Genomic DNA, 17,368 nt, shown 5'->3' on the forward strand with positions numbered 1-17,368 from the left:
TAGATATATATATATATATATATATATAATATGAATCCAAATGCTTTGGAAACACAGTAAAACAAAGTTTTTGTGTTTATGGTTTTCTTTATGAATGAAGCATGTATACTCACCACTGTAATATGGTATAACTAAATGAACTTCAGTATTACAATTACTTTATTTATTAAATGAAGTCATTCAAAAACGTATATATATATAAATATGTATGTTTAAAACAAATTTAAAGTATGATTGTTTTCTCAATATGGTTATGAGAATAATTTTTGGACTGGTGATAGAAATAATATAAAGTTATATAATCACTTTTATGCCCACAATTACATAGACAAGCTTTATAGGTTATAGGTAGCAGACAACAACAAACCTTAAAACTGTGATTTATGTACAGTAAAGAGAATTGTCCTGTCTGCGGCTTTTTATACAGGAGGTAGTGTGTGATTATTAGATACGCTGTTTGTAAATACATGTAATGATTTGCAGAATTTTTCCAACAAAGTAAAGATTTCATCCAGAATATCTTGACCCACTTGCATAACTCCTTAAGCATAGATGAATTCCTATTTGAACATAAAGAAAAACGTCGCAGTATAACATTATGGGCAAGGAATCTTAATAGGGGGAAATGCCACTGTAGAACATTCACTTTGAGTCAATAACTCATTGGTGGTACCAAGTGATCAAATGTGTATAATATAAAAGAATTGTGTGTGTTTATTGGAGTGCTATTGTTTCAACATGTTCATATTAGAATTTCCACTGAATGTGATGCTACACCAATAATGTATATGTACAAAAATATTTTATATTGATATAAAGTTTAATCTCTGTAAATAATAATAAATGTTTATATAATGTAAATGGACTTATCCCTTGCATATGTTATTAAGGACAAATTAGTGTATACTTCATGTTCATGTGTTTCTTGAAATTATATGAAAGAACTGAAACTACATTAACTAAAATTCTAATCACATCTTAAAAAACTAACCTTTTGAAGTTTTTCACTGTGGTTTCACATCCTTATCAATACTGATCACCATGATTCCTTTTTCTGCTGTCTGGAAACAACTTGAAATATAATGTATATGATAGTGTTTTTTGTGCTAGTTTATGTTAAAAGTAAGACATTTTTTCTCACAATTTGATTGGCAATTTTTAGACTCTATAAAAAAAGATTTAATGGAATATTTTTATGTGTGGTGAGAAACTGGAAACAACCACTGAGGTGACACCAGAGGTGGAGGCTTTGGGATATCAATAATATAGGCACAGTATTAGGAATTAGAAATATTTTTTTAAACCATTTTCATAACTATTTTGTCCTCAATGTGCACTTTATAAATTCTACAGATTTTGCACAGTTCTTCAGCTGTTTTTCTCCCAATAATTTCAAGTCTTGAAAATTGGACTAATTTTTTAGAATTATGCCTTTAATATACTTTATAGTATTAGGACTATATCAGGCCTAGATGATATGCAGAGGATTTATAGAAATAATACATAATTTAATCATTTTACCCACAGTATAGGCCTATAGAGTGTAACAGTAAAAATGTACATATATTTCTAGATTTTTGGAATTAAAAATAAGAATATAATCCTTGTTTCTTAATATAGGCATTTGGATAATTTGAAGCTGCAAAAAAAATTTCCTACTTTAGGCTGCCAGTTTGAACAGTTGTCAGTAATAGTGTACGATGCTGACCAGCAAAGGGCTGCACAATTCACTAATATGAAACAGTGGTATCTCCTCTTATTAAGACTATCCTGTTATGAGTTACAGAAGCCATTGAACAGTTAAGAATTGTTAGAGTTATTGCTTATATTTACAGAACCTTTACTTGACAACATAATTTCATCTCTTTTAATGAAGGAATAAGTATATGTGTGAGCACCAGTGATATTCCAGGCATAATATAACTTTTTATTACTTATTCAAAAAGTGTTTTGTCAGTATGTTTTCAGTATGTAGTCCAGTTACAAATTTTGCTAGTTATTTACACTTTTTGTGTGTTGTAGTTTCTTTATACAATAATAATTAAGACAGTGTAAAATATAGTTGTAAAGCCAGAGAATGGCAAGCAAATATTGTCATAATGTAGCCAATAAAATGAAACAATCAATGAAACACAGTGCTTTTTAAAATCTTTATACTGTAGTTTTTGTTTTGTAGATAAACCTGTAATAGAAAAATAGTAGAAAGGTAGTACATAGAAGACATTTAAAGGAACATCACTCTCTCTCTCTCTCTTTCCTGTTTTTTTTTACCATAAAAGAGTATTATTCTTCATCCTTTTCTTGTACTGATATTTTGTTATGAAACTGTAAGTTTTAGGCTCAAGTGGGGTATTGTAGAACTCTCCTTCACAGGTTTTAATATATTTGCCTTTTACCTTTTCATGTTTTGGGAATTAAAGTGAGTTTTTTCTGTCTTACTCTGTTTTGAGGTTATCAGACCATTGCATTCACACCTGCTCTTTATTATTATTGAAATGTATTTTGTGTTTTATAATACTTGATTAACCCTTTCACCATGGAAAGCAACTATAGTCGATAGAAGATTAATTGTTGTTGGCCATCAAAAATTTTGTCCCTTTACAGCAGAAAGTGACAACTCTCCACAAGCTTGAACCGATTGCCAGACACTAAATGTGCCAGCATCTGGGAAGGTGAGCTGGAAATACAAGTATCAACAATCCCTCAGCTGGGTCACCAGCTGGCAGACAATATGAGGCACCCACACACAGAGATATCAGCTGATTGTTGTGTTTTCTCTCTGTTTTTTCCATAATTTAGGTAAGTTATTGATGCCATAACATCAAGATATGCAATGAAAATGTGTCATATATATATCATAATACAGTGAAATATACTGATAATTTACGATGTTTTTGATGGAGAAATGACATTGATTGAGGATTGACAGTGATATCTAATTATGCGGTGAAAGGGTTAATTTCATGCAGTTTTTTACAATATTTTGAGAGCTGTTATTTCATATTCTGTTTTTAAGTACTATTCTTTTCTTCTGTAGTACTGAAATGTTACTTTCAAAATACTATAATAAATTCTTTTTTACAACTCACATTTTATTTACTATATTTAGTGTATTACAAACAGTATTAGATGGCATCACATCATTTTAGTCACATTTTTCACTTACATAATATCAGTGCAGCTTCATTTGTAACTACCACTGCATTTATTTCCAATATATTCTTTTCTTGGGTCACTTCATTTTTGTGTGTGTGTGCTGTTGCAAAGTATTGATTATGAGTCATAATGTTTCTTAACAAATGTGTAACTAATAAAATGAATCTTTTGATTTTCTATTAAAAATCTTGTATTCAAAATAGATATTAAAGAAGGTGAGTTTAATACAGTTTTTGCTGGATGAGCTCCCAATACATTGCATATGTCAATTTGAGCAAGAATATACTTTACTACAGTTATCAAATTGGACACACAGATGACCTATGATACCATCAAAACAATACAGAATAGATGTTACAATATTTATTGAACTTGACACGTGGACAACCTTTGCAATAATTTCCTGGTTCAAGGAACACATAGGAGTAGAAAAGAATTAGAAGTAACAAATTACAAAAATACATATTCCAAGATATTCATGCAAAAATAGCCCTCCATCAATAGAAGAGCTACAGACTTCCATGTGCACTAACTCCTCCTTATGTATATGCACTTGTGAATCTTCATTCCTTTCCTCTGTACTATAGACATATTTAAATTTCATGTCTGCATTCAATTTATTGAGGCTTGCTTCATTAAGAAAACTTTGGTTTTTGTTTTCTTTAGCTTTCCTTTCAAAAGCTTTCAACTATTAATTGTATACTCCTCATTCTTAAGCTCTGGCTGTCGATTTCTCAGCTAGGCCTGGTCTTATCTTGCTCTCTATACCTACTTTGCTATTCATATCCTCCTTCTGGTCCTCAAGTGTACACACTACTCTCCTTCTTGGGGCCCTACTTTTGGTGCCTTAGCCATGGTTCACTTGATTTTCGGACCACCCCTTACTCTTCCTGTTATCATCTCTCTTACTTCTCACTCTCACACTTCCCTTCTTCATAGAGGGATATACCCCACTCCTCCTTCATGCATGGAATTTGCCAGATCTGTTGTCTATCTGGCTAGACTTTCCACTATTCTTGTCGTCATTCCACTGTATTTGACTATAACCATCTGTGGTGGGTCTTTAATCATTGGTCCTTCTTCCTGGCAATATTTTGTGTACTACCTTTCTTCCCTAACTGTCCATTGACAGATTCTGTCTTAGCCTTTCATATTTGTTGGATCACCCTGTCCATGGCCTTTCTCCTTTCCTGTAACGAAGAGGTGCTTGTTCTCGTGTCCTCTCTTCTGCTCCTTCATTCTCCTCAGTCCTTCTCACCTAATTCTTTTGCCTGACTGGGGTTTTGCACAATCTGGTACATGGCTCATTTGAACTGCTGACTTCCTGACTTTTGTATCGTTTTTATCGCATCACTTGTTTCCTCTTACGATTACCATTATTTCTTTAGATACTTTTGCAACTTCTTTCAACATACTTATTTTTTTCTCTCCCAGGACCATTCCTTTCTTCCTCAGACTTCGACCACTCGGGAGGTACACTACAATTCTCTCCTATCTCCCTTTCTTGTAGACCATTTGCACCAGGCTTTACTCCTGTGTACTGTTGGGCTGTTCAATGGCCTTATCATGGACCTCTCCCTTCAAGGGTCCCACCTTCATCTGTCTCTATCCCAGTACCCCTCTTTTTCAATGGACCTTTTCCCTTCTTCACTTACGGGATGGGTCTGTTGATTTCTACATTGACATTTTTATCTTGAGATGTAGATGCTGACAGACTATTTTCCATTTCTTCACATTTGATTTCTTGCCTTTTTTGTTCTCTCACATCTCTTTTTTTCGACAGCTCTTGGAAGAAGTCCTTCAGGCAGGCATTTATCTCCTTCTCGACATCTCCTGATGGTTTTTGGCTTCCATGGGTCGCCATTCTCCAACCACTCTACTGTCTTTTAGAAGAATATGTACTATTTCTCTTTCAGAAATCCTTTTTCATTACATAGGATCCCACTAGGTGGCTAGTATTGCCTCCCAGGGTATACTTACCAAATTCCATATCAAGCCAGGATAATGGAAAGTGCTCATACTATCTACTATGAGATGGGGTGTTCTGCAAGGCCACTTGAAGTATGCTCGTGGTATATATGGAATATCCCCAAAATGTTTGGATGCTATGGCCACAGACATTATCTGTTATGAGTTTTTCTGATGACAACAAGGACTGGTAATGAAAAAATTAATTTTGATTTTGAGTCTCTTCGTAATGTTTTGGATTTGTATTAATTTCATCATTATTGTTTTACAGTGCTGATTAAAAAATCGCCTATTTACAATTCAACTTATAGTCTGTTTCAGACTGTACCCATTCCATGGACTATGATGGAAAAAAAGCCAGCACCAGAGATATGTTTATGCCCACTTCTCTGGCTTACACTTGCTGGCTTTTAAAAATAGGTTTTGTGGTCACCCACTGTCTCCAGACTGAAGGATCAGTGATGATCTGGGCACCTTTTCCCATCCTCCCCAACATGATTTCACCTCCTTCTATTCATGGAGTCTGTGAGACCCTTGTCACTTACTAGTTTCTAGCCACTGGGGTGGACCTTGGAGAATCCTCACTGACTGGGGGCCTAACTGCTGGGGCTAGAACAAGAAATAATAATACAGTGAGAAGTGGGGCAGTGGTAACACTGTTGGAGTAGTGTGAGTCACCTCACATATAACTCTGATACATCACTAATGTCATGTGTGCCCTCCTCCTGCAGCCTGATCCTGTTCATTAGAGTTGAGGTGTGCATGTGCTACATATGAACTGATGTTGCATATTACAGTGCCCTTCTCCTGCAAATAGTCCATCTCATAAAATCTGTTCTGTTGAGTAAATGTGAGCACTATATACAAAAACCAATAAATATTTATATCTCACATGTTTTCGTCTTCCAGCCACCGTCTGTCTGGTAGAGTCAAGATGACCATACTCAATTGTGGTCCTTACTTACATAACAAATGTGGCCTCCTCCTGCATCTGTAGTCAGTCCTATTGAATCTGACTGTAGAGTTGAGGTGAGAAAAGATACTTATCACAAGTGCCCTCCTCCCACAGTTAATTTTGACCCATTGAGTCTGATGGTAGAGTTGAGGTGAGCATACAAGGTACAGTTTGAACAAGCCCCAGCCACACTACACATACTGGCTGTCTGATTTGTTGTGTGAATGTACTCGGATGCCCATGTACCAATTACGCACATCCCTGTGACATAAATTTTGCTTCAATGTCTTTTCCTTTTACCTATACAGGCAAAGACTGTTTCCTGGACAAGAAGAGATGCATTTTCCCACGGGTGTCATACCCCATGGCCATCATTCAGACACTTTCTCAAGGGTGTTCGTCTAGACAGGTATTGCATTGGTTCCTCCACAATATAAACGTGGGATTCTAGCTAATCTGTGTTAGAAAGTGAGTTATTGTCTGCGAAGTTAACATTTTCCTTACCTGAAAATGTATTTTTGATAGATACCTACGTACAAATTTCCATCCATCCTTCCCACTTTCGGTGCGCATTTTCTTATTTGCCTCATCAAAGAATGAAGATTTACGAGTGCAAATGCATAGAGGGAGTTAGTGCGCATAGAGGTGTGTTACCCTCCTATCAGTGGAGGGCTTTAGTCAATTGATTCCCCTCTTTTTTTACATAACATTTTCTTTTGAGGAAATCCATTTTGCTCAATATGTCATAGAACAATGAATACACAAGAGAAAACGTGATTTTGAACATTACAAAATAATATTTAAGTTTACTAAAATAAGGGAAAACATTATGAGGCATTAATAATGTATTAAAATATCTCAGTAGAATTCTTATATAACTTCATATTTACTTGTTTTAGATGTGAAGAACTCCAAACACGTCTTCATGGTATAAACCTTTATCCTGTGAAAATAAAATCGACTTAGAATACACACAAAAAGCTCAGTAGTAATCAATATTGAATTATGTATGTGAATTTTTTGGTTAGGCAGAATCTCTACTACAGTACAATATATCTCTCAATCCTCATCAGCACCACAGGTAATTTCCCCAGACAATTTTACATTACATCTACCTCGGACAACTTCCTATGCAGTTCCACTAAACAATGTTACACCACAGTTTACTCAATCTATAATGACCATCTTGAACAGCAATACAGGGTGACTCCCCCTCCCCCTTTAACTGTGCAATTATTTCTGATACACTGTGAATCCCTCAAAGAGTACAACACTCAAAAATGTGTTAAACTTCATTATGAGTAAACCAACAAACAATAACTGTATACTGTTGGCTCCATCACTGCTAGGAATCGAGTTCCTCCAAATTTAAATGCAATGATTTGTTAAAGCTCGAAATTCGACACACTTAATATCTCTTGACAATGTACAGGGTTAATGTGTATATCATAATTGTTTGAAGCTCTATCAATTATAAGCTCAAAAACAATTATGTTTTAAAATAATCATAATAATAAGAAACATGAAGGACAAGAAAATTACCAGAAGTTCTTCGAATTTCTTTTCAGAGTCCTCTTCTGACATTGTGCTGCGAAGAATATCCTTCACTGCCTTTCTAACACCGTCCGCCATAACTGCATCGCCACAAACGTACACGTGACCACCTAACGACAGGAACTTGATCACCATCTTTTTCTTTTCCTTTAGAACATCCTGAACGTATTTCTGTTTCAAAAAATTTTACTCTTCAGGTTATGAAATATTCCGTTTTCTAAAGGTACAAGCACAGCCATTCTTGGGTTACACGTATTCTTACTCTTTCAGTAGTGAATAATAAAGCGTACATAGAAGAGACGGAAATGTTAGTCAAGGTGACACACCCAGGTCATGCCGAGAATTAATAGGCACATCTTATAACCAATGTATGATAATGCGAACTAGTTACAGCTGCCCCGTCATGCAAATTATGCGATTAAGGGGGGTGGGTAGTATTAATTGCCATAACCCGACATGTTACAGCTGCCCCGTCATGCAACTTATGCGATTGAGGGGGGGGGGGGAGGTAGCATTAATTGCCATAACCCGGTCCCAAGAAAACTCATCTCACCATTTAAAATATTTGTACGTTCGAAGCTTTATTACATTTCTCTAAGAATAGAAAGTTTCAAACTTGCAGGTATTTGTATTTTTTTCTCTAGTGGAAAAGATTACATTGCTACGCCAGTGTTGCCAACTTTACTTAAAATTTGTTTTTATTTTTCCTGTGGTTATTGAGTTAATACACGATAACTTGCAAGTCGCGACTGCCTTTAAAGTTACAGTGCCGTCCTAGAAAAAATACGATATAAAACATCGTACAACTAAGTGACGAGCTGCATTTGTCAATAAAAGAGCTAAATACTAGAATGTTCTCGAATATCCTTAGATTATTTATCAGTGTCTGGTGTACATATTACAAGAGGTTTACTTATGATCCTATCATAACAATTACCAAGAAATTATAGTTTTAATTTTTACCTTATATTATCAAAATGATTTGGTGTGCTCAGTACGTTGCCCATTTAAAACCAAGAGAAACGTATTTGACAGCAGGGATGTAGCCAGAATTTTGAGATTTAGCGAGTGCACATTGGTAGGATTTGCCTTGTATACACCCTTCTAATTATTATTTCCCATCGTAACAAATCCTCACTTACTTGTCATTCATGATGAAGACAAGTGTTCGGCTTGATTAAAATACAGTAAATTTATTTGAATAATTCATTACCTAATTGTTAGGATATACACATTCACCATATGTTCCTTCACGCATTTTTTTTTTTCCATTATCAATAAATGCCCCCCAGTGGCTCAGTGGTTTGTCTGTGGACTTGCAATGCTAAAAACCAGGTTTCGATACCCGTGGTGGGCACTGCACAGATAGCCCATTGTTTAACTTTGTGCTTAATTACAAACGAACTAACAAAACTAGTTATAAATAGTCGTTCGGTGGGACAGCGGTAAGTCTACAGAATTACAACACTAAATTTCAGGGTTCAATTTCCCTCGGTGAACACAGCAGATAGTCCAATGTAGCTTTGTTCTAAAAAAAAACAAGCCATAAATAGCCTATGTAAAAAAGCAAAAAAAAGAACTCTTGTTTTCCTTACCTAGAGTTACAGACAGTAGCTTAAATGTCTAGTATTATAGCCAATACATAAATTATTATTCTAATATCAAAATATACAGTCCTTGATGTCACTGAAAACATTTTGCGTTGTCTATTATTAACACTCATTTTAAAACTGTTTTAAATACACTTTTCTTATATTTGTTTGGTAACTACATTTCTTGCTTCCCCTGTGATTAGAAAGAGATAAGTTATAGTCACGCGCCCCGACATGCATGCACGTTGTTTCTGAGACTAATGTATTTAATGTTATATCTTTAACGAAAAATTACAAACAATTACCTTGCCGCAACTTTCAAAATATGAGGGAGACAATGATTGATAAAGTTATGTTTCCATTATACTTAATTGTACACCATTATTCATCTTTGTCCTCTCTAAAATGAAGTAACAAGCAAAGCAGAGAATAAAATGGCCAAAACTCTTGTAATATGTCTTTGAAATGGACAGTAATTAACACTCATAAGAAAGTAAGCCATGAACTTTTAGGTCAAGACTCAAGACAAACTTCGCATCTCCTTGAAAATACAACTAATTGGAAAACTTTGGAAATACACTATAGTTGGACTTGAGCATTTCGTCTTTCTAAAAATACTATCTGCTGATAAAGTTAAAACTAACCTTTTTATGACCAGGTTCTCTTGACAATGCATAGTAGACCTTATGTAAAACACCTTTACTAACTAATCGGGATGTCTCATTCTCGTAAATTGAGTCTACACCAAACTGTCTACAACCGAAGATCAATACCATCTTGCCACAATTAAGAGGCACTTCGTTGTTATTTAATTCTTTCTTTTCTTGCACCTGGATCTCCATTTCTCGCTGTTGCCAGAAGCTCCTGAAAGGGGCGATGCCGCTGCCTGCGCCAACCATGATGATAGGGAGAGATCTGTCAGCAGGCATGTGAAAATTTTGAGCACTGGAAATATAAATAAAAAAAAAAAAAAAACTATTTAACTGCGGTGAATCTTCAAACATGTTTTATCTTATCTTAAAGGTACAGGTGCATCCTTTTCCTTAAATCTGGAAGAATCTCTACAGATATCCCATAATTAACTTAATGTAAAGACTCAATGCACCACTTATTCTATACGTACACAGCTACAATGGAATAAAGATGTGAGAAAATGGTAGATTTAAAATTCTTTGGAAAAACAAACAGAAACGTATTTGTTGGTAGAGTTTTAGAGCCACATGCACGAGACCGGAGATGGCTTATGACGATGCGGCGTTACTTTCAATAGTTTCAACGATACTCACTTTCTATACAGCTTAGTCAGTTTTGTTTGTTTGTTTTTGTTGAATTTTGCGCAAAGCTACTCGAGAGCTATCTGCGCTAACCGCCCTAATTTTGAAATGATAGATTAGAGCAGTGGTCGGCAACCTTTTTTTTGATCGCGGGTCAATTATTTTTATTTTATTTTTTTAAATTTAGCATTGTGTTGGGTCAGTGATAATCATATAATGATTGTGTCCTTACGGGTTGCAATGGTGAAGCCAACTCTTGGCGGGTCAGCCAAATTATTGCCGCGGGTCATAGGTTGCCGACCACTGGACTAGAGGGAAGTCAGCTAGTCAACACTTGGGTTACTCTTTTACCAATGAACAGAGGGATTGATCGACACATTATAACGCCCCTAATGCTGAAAGGGCGAGCATGTTCGGTGATGGGATTCAAACCCGCGAACCGCAGTCTGCTAGTCGAGTTTCCTAACCACCAGGACATGTCAGGCCTCAAAAATAAGCCTTAAAGGCAGCACTCGAGTTTAAAAAAAAAGTTAACTAGAGGATCTACTAAAATTTATTCACAGATGCATGTTTTCACAATTAGGAATTAGATAGTCAGAGTTTCGGTTTCTTCTTTCTGTTAACCTGGGGAATCCAATTCACCTCGGTTCCCCATCAATTTGGGCACTGCTTAAAGGTTTTTCATTTTTATTTGTACGCCTTTAAACAATCTTCTTGTTTAAAGTATCAATATTAAAGTATTCGAAACAATTTTGTCGATTTATGATTTGTCTATACAGTATGGAAAGTATTCACATTTGTTTCTCTATCTTCTTGTATTAGCCTGCAATTCTCAGACTTGCTATCCTCTTTTAAATGACAAACTTACTTTCTGATAAAACAAGGAGTTTCTTGTTCTGGAAGACTATCCAGATAGGATGTGCAGACGCCCACACGAACTGGCCCTTTTCCGTCTAGAAGTAACAGACAAATAATCACAGATCAGATAAACTTCTTGCTCTAAATATAATTGTTTTGAGTCTTCTGTCAGTTAGTTCCACCACAATATTTTCGTTATTATCCGTTTTCTAATTAAATAGGTGAGATAGTTTACAACAACTAAACTCTCTGAATATTCACCTAATTGTGTTTCGTTGTAATTTTTATAACAAGATTTGTCTCCGTTTGTTATACAGACATACATTTTGTTTGGAGACTGTATTGCTTTAAGTTAGGCTTACAGGAAACAGAACTCATTCACAGTGACGGTAGACTATGCAGTGTTAAATTGAAAGCAGTTATTCTTCGTGTCGCTTATCCAGTTATCTTATGATATTTGAAATTTTTAGTAAAATAACTGAAACTATACTCGGTCTTTTATAATCCATAGGTTTGTTTGTTAAGCGCAAAATTACACAATTTTTCCTGTGCCCACCACGAGTCTCGAACCCGATGTTTAACGTTATAAACCTTCATAAAATCCATAGGACTAACACGTAAGTATGTACATCATGTATAGTATACTGACTCTACAAAATTTTAGTTTGTGAAATATTTCTATGAAATAAACTGAAATTGTGTAAAAATATTACTAAAGATATGTATATATATTTTCTGTACCTTTTGTCCGAAACTTAACCAGTGACACCGTGAGGTGAATTTCACTCTTTGCAAATGCTGGTGAGCTGCTAATGCTGTAGTAACGAGGCTGCAGTAATGGTAGTTGAGTCAGCAAGAAGACGGTAGTCATGTGAATAGATGGAAACTCTTCAAGGACATCGGCGAACGTTGGATATTTAAACTTCTTCCACGATTCGTATTCTTTCACGTCCTGAGACAAAACTCTGATTTATCAATGCTTTCTTGCAAACGGAACTCCTCCCAGCAAAAATTATTAATAGAAAAAAATCTTATACAACCAATGCGTTCATCTATTTAACATTTCAAAAGTCAATTATTTGCTAAACCCCTAGATTTACAGCATGCATTTTACCATACTTATATTGTGACTAATACTTTTTCTTGGTAACAGACATTTATATAAACATATATTTTAAGAACTACATTGTATATCATGTTCTTATGTCTGTTTATCTAATTTTTTCCTTAATTATCAAAATTATAAATTTTGGCGAAAAACAGAGTAACAGGAGTTGCCACATGTCACTGAATTAGACCGAAATCAGTTGAATCCCATTACTTTATGCTGACCATAAACACATTTATTTATTTGTAATTACAAGTAAAAATTGACATGTTACTTTTCAGAAACCTATAGGAATTAAATTATTTGAAGTACATTGTTTGTTTGTAGTTAAGCACAAAGCTACACAATGGACTATCTGTGCCCGGATTCTAGCGTTGTAAGTCCGCAGACATACCGCTGTGCCACTGGGGCTTTAGGTACATAGAGTTCAGTTTTGAAAACAAAACATTTATTGCTCGTTAGTAATATTTCTATAACACTACTTCCAATAAGTAAGAAGAAAAATAAGGTAAAATAAGTACGTGTTATACCAAAAAAGGCACTTGAAGCTAGTACCAAGCGAAATAAAGGTTTTATTTTTAAGAAAAGCAAATCTACATTTTATACCTACAAATAAGTTGCTTTTAGCAACAGTAAAACTAACAATCTCACTTCACAAAGTACTCCAAGCCTGTTTTGGTCTTCTTTGTTTGTAGCCATAGCTGAAAGTAGTTTCAATACCCTAATACTAGGCGGTGTCGTGATGTCTAAATATCTGGATAGGGCTGTGCGTAAGGTAGACGGGGGAAGTCGTTGGTAGGGCTGCCATCTATCAACTGAAATATAGTTTCAATTACTTTATGTTAATCCAGTTATGACTCATAACTCTATTGTTGAAACATATACATAGAATTTTATATGCGCTAATGTGGTAAGTATTGCAACTAAGTAACTTATTTTATTTGCTTTATTTTAAAACTCACTATATTTTCAGCAGCATCAATAATTCAAGCCTCGGCAAAAAAATTTAAATTTGAATTTTACACTAGCGGAGTTTAGCACCAGCCAAAGTACAGGTCCGCCTCCTTCCAATTATGGAGTCCTGTCGCAGCACGTTTGTAAATATACCATTCCTAATTTAGAACCACCGACCACAGGGAAGTAAACGGCGGTGTCGAGCTTTCCCTCCCCCCTTATCATTATTTATTACAGCATATCTTTTTTCTTATTATTTTCAACACCAAGTACGAAATGCAAATAAGATGATTTTAATACTATTTCATCTGCAACTATATTATAAGAGGTTCTTCTAGAAATAACGACCAGTTCAATTTGATTCAAGCAGCATCTGTTCTTTCCACTTTTTAAATAACAAGAAAAATTTGCAAATCTAAAATTCCTGCCATTTCCGATTCATATGCTATATTGTATATTATACATTAAATATTATATAATAAATCTTATAACATTATTATAATAAATAATAAGATCTATTTTATAGATTAAATTAAAAAGAAACAATTGTTTAATAGGTCTACATGTTAAAGTAACTATCATTCAGGAAGGCTAAAAGTACAAAATGTGGATGCACGTATCTGTAATTAAGCTTATATATTGCTACAAAATATATGATGTAGATAGGTTTGAAAATCTAACATTTTTTCTTAGTTCCAGTGTTCGGTGAAATTTTCATGGTTGTCTTTTGAATTGATTGTTTTCATTTTCTAAAAATTGTAATGTTCTTTTGAAGATCCCATTCTAATTTAAAAAAACAACAGCAACAAAAATTCATTGAAACAGCATCAGCTGTACTACATCGATCCTTTTGAAGAGGGTTACAAAGGGTGAATCAACCTAGAGGTCTCAAGTTTCCACAGCAAAAGCCCAAGAAGGTCCAAATGAAAACCACCCTAACCGCGAAAGATCAGATGCTCTTTATTTTCTAAGAACTCGTGAGAATGTATAATATTTTATCAAACACGCCATATCTAGTATATTCATTATCGGCGTGGCCTTTTGTTAAATACCAGGGCTCAGGATACGATAGACACAGTATTTAGTGAGAAGCTATATACAATATATATTATTATTAAATTGCATGATGTTATGGTGTGAGTTAAATTAAGTTGGTGAAGTGTTAGAGTTGGCGGTGGGTGGTGATGACTAGCTGCCTTCCCTCTAGTCTTACAGTGCTAAATTAGGGACGGCTAGCGCAGATAGCCCTCGTGTAGCTTTGCGCGAAATTAAAAAACAAACAAACAATCGTCCAATATCAGGGCTCATTGGGTTGGGATACGACAGACACAGTAGTATTTGAGACTGTTTATATTGTCAAATTACATGAACAACAACAACTGTTATGGTGTCAACTAAATTAAATTATTACTTATTAATTTTAACATTAATCATTGATTATTATTATTACTTTTAATAGCAAGAAATGAATAGTGTGGCTTAAATGAAGACTTAAATTGCCAAACAGGAAATACATCAAAGAGAACGCAACGACAGAGCACGATAAAAAGCTTAGGGCAGATAATGGCTATTTACAAGCAGGGAAAAACTTACCATTTTCCATAGGACTCAATAAAGTCGAAACATATTGTTTTTTGCATAAATTTCCTATGCGCAAAACTACACCGTAGGCTATCTGCGCGTTATTGGCCTTAATTTCTACTGCTGAGCCATCAGGAGGATCCAAAGAACTACAGAACAACTGATGAATGAAATAAAAACCAGACAAGGGTTTCTTCAAAGTTCATGAAATTAACTAATACTAATACAAAGCACAGTAGTACAAAGATATGACCCAAAAACACAATATGACAGTGGTACATTTGATGAAGGAATTACATTGCTTATATGTGTACTACTAGAGTACACAAGTACTCTTATGTAGCAGCTAGTGGTTAATGAAAAGGTTTATCAAAACAAGTCAAAAAACAAACATTTTAATGACTGAGTTGCTCCAAATGTCTTTCTTTTCATTAAATGACTGTAAAGTCATTACGCTTCCTTTGTAACATTTAAATAAGTATTAAAGTATTATTGATATATTATTGTTTATCTTATTGTGTTAAATGTTGAAAAAATAATAAGAAGAAAACACTAGACTGCGAATGTGTTTTTTTTCTAAATTCTATTAATTTCTTCACTGCTGATTTCAGATCCGATGAGAATTTTTTTTTAATTTATTCTTACATATCATTCTTAACGGCTCAAAATTCCTAGCCTAAGTTTAACAAAAGTTGTTCTTTCGTTGTTAAGCAGAAATCTGCACATTGGGCTATTAGTGCTTTGCCTATCTTGGGTATTGAAACCCGATTTTTATGTTATAAGCCCTCAGGCTTACCGCTGAGCCACCGGAGATTTTAATAACAGAACTCGCTAGCTGAGTTGGGCATAATAGCAGACAAAAAGCTATCCAAATTTTATTTTATATTTAGAACGAAACATGTCATGTTACAGCGTTATACAACGAAAGGAAGTGAGCAATGAAACTAATAGGCCTAATAACTGAAATAAAAACAACAATAGACCACAGGTGTTTTTCTACACATTTCTCTTAGTTAGTTCGTTACAGGTTTAAAATCAGAAGCGTGAAAACATAGCATTTTAGATCAATTTTCTGTGTGATATCTCGAAAAGCCTGTGATTTGAAACACCATGTACTAACAAGAGGAATGGCAGAAAAAAGTTAGCAATGTAGTACGATTTTTATAACGAATTTTAGGCTTAATGTTTATTTCAATTACCGAACTTTGAAGTTTAGATTTTTGTTCGAACACTAGTTGAGGATATAAAAATTTATTACGATGTTCCATACAAACGTACTGCTATAAAATATTTGTAAGGTCAACTGCTTAACTTCCGGGTTTTTAACTTTTTGTTTCTGTCAACAAATGTTACTAACCTCTTTGTTCTTTAAATATTTAAATGTTCGTTGACATAAAATTAATTTTCATCATTTATTCTGACTTTTGATGACTTCCCAGTTCATCCCTGATTAAGAAAGGTCAAATTTTAGCAAACACTTGGATTACAGAGTTCTAAAATTCTGATCTATTTAATTACTTTGTTTTATGTACTTACAAACAGTAGGATGGTGTTTATTGTAACTGTACATTCCCATAACCAAGTTTACTTTTTATTATATACGAATTACTAGTGTTACATTTAGTTGGTATTCAAACCCTACCAGATATGTTCAGGAGATAGATGCGCTAATCACTAGACTGGAATGATACTTCAGTAAGGAAGAACATTATGTTCATATAATAATAGGTTTGCAAACGACGATGTATAAGCACAATGAATAATTTTATTGATGGTGGAACATACAGTCTTGGCTAAAATGTTTGCATACTGTTTTATATTGATGATGTTATCTACATGCATGGAGTAGTTATTCAGTAAGTGCCCGAGTAGTAATAGAGAAGGTACCGTATGATCGGACAAACATGTACGAGTTGTTATTCTGGTCTGTATAAGTTATTTTGCGTAGTTGTTCGTCAAAACACACATACACATCTATTGTGTATAAAAGGGTGTGCTTTTGTTATAATCTTTGTCGAAACAGATCAACGCTTTGTTCAGGCAATTTCTCTGTACTTGGTTTAGAGTCATGCCTTGTCACGTGCCGGAAGTTATAGGGTGTCAAACTGTTCGACTGTCCAGAAATGGTATGAAGCAAACGGACATTGCCAGAACAGTAGTGTGTCCCCAGTGTACTGTATCCAGAATCCTGAAACGTCATACTACTACAGGAAACGTTGTTCCAAGAAAGTCTACTGGTAGACGCCGAAAAACTACTGCCCGAGATGACCATGTTTTGATCTTGGTTTGACAGTGCTAAGTGTATTTGCTCAAAACTTGAAAATAGCGTTGATATCTGGACCAATTGTTGGTTGAGATGTTGCAAAAG

The 17,368-nt window shown here is 34.6% G+C and overlaps 2 protein-coding genes across 5 annotated transcripts in view; one reads left to right on the top strand and one right to left on the bottom strand.

Moving 5' to 3' along the window:
- LOC106465737 (ubiquitin-conjugating enzyme E2 L3-like) overlaps positions 1-12,069 on the top strand; it is a 37,304-nt gene extending 25,235 nt beyond the window's left edge. The window contains exons 5-6 of one of the 4 annotated variants that reach the window (XR_002612043.1): positions 2,605-2,799; positions 11,869-12,069. The gene's annotated coding sequence lies outside the window, so the exon portion shown is untranslated. Of the gene's footprint in view, positions 1-2,604; positions 3,089-7,647; positions 7,752-11,868 lie in introns of those variants that run through there. The other 3 variants (XR_002612042.1, XM_013925975.2, XM_022393647.1) reach the window with 3 other exon arrangements.
- LOC106465734 (nitric oxide synthase, inducible-like) overlaps positions 5,508-17,368 on the bottom strand; it is a 27,185-nt gene continuing 15,324 nt past the window's right edge. The window contains exons 16-21 of the mRNA XM_022393646.1: positions 13,117-13,280; positions 12,099-12,309; positions 11,368-11,452; positions 9,870-10,170; positions 7,622-7,804; positions 5,508-7,022 (exon numbers count right to left, since the gene is read on the bottom strand). Coding sequence (XP_022249354.1) covers positions 6,975-7,022; positions 7,622-7,804; positions 9,870-10,170; positions 11,368-11,452; positions 12,099-12,309; positions 13,117-13,280 — 992 coding nt within the window. The 3' untranslated portion in view covers positions 5,508-6,974. The remainder of the gene's footprint in view (positions 7,023-7,621; positions 7,805-9,869; positions 10,171-11,367; positions 11,453-12,098; positions 12,310-13,116; positions 13,281-17,368) is intronic.

Source organism: Limulus polyphemus, unplaced genomic scaffold (assembly GCF_000517525.1).
Source record: "Limulus polyphemus unplaced genomic scaffold, Limulus_polyphemus-2.1.2 Scaffold2034, whole genome shotgun sequence".
NCBI lineage: Eukaryota > Metazoa > Arthropoda > Merostomata > Xiphosura > Limulidae > Limulus > Limulus polyphemus.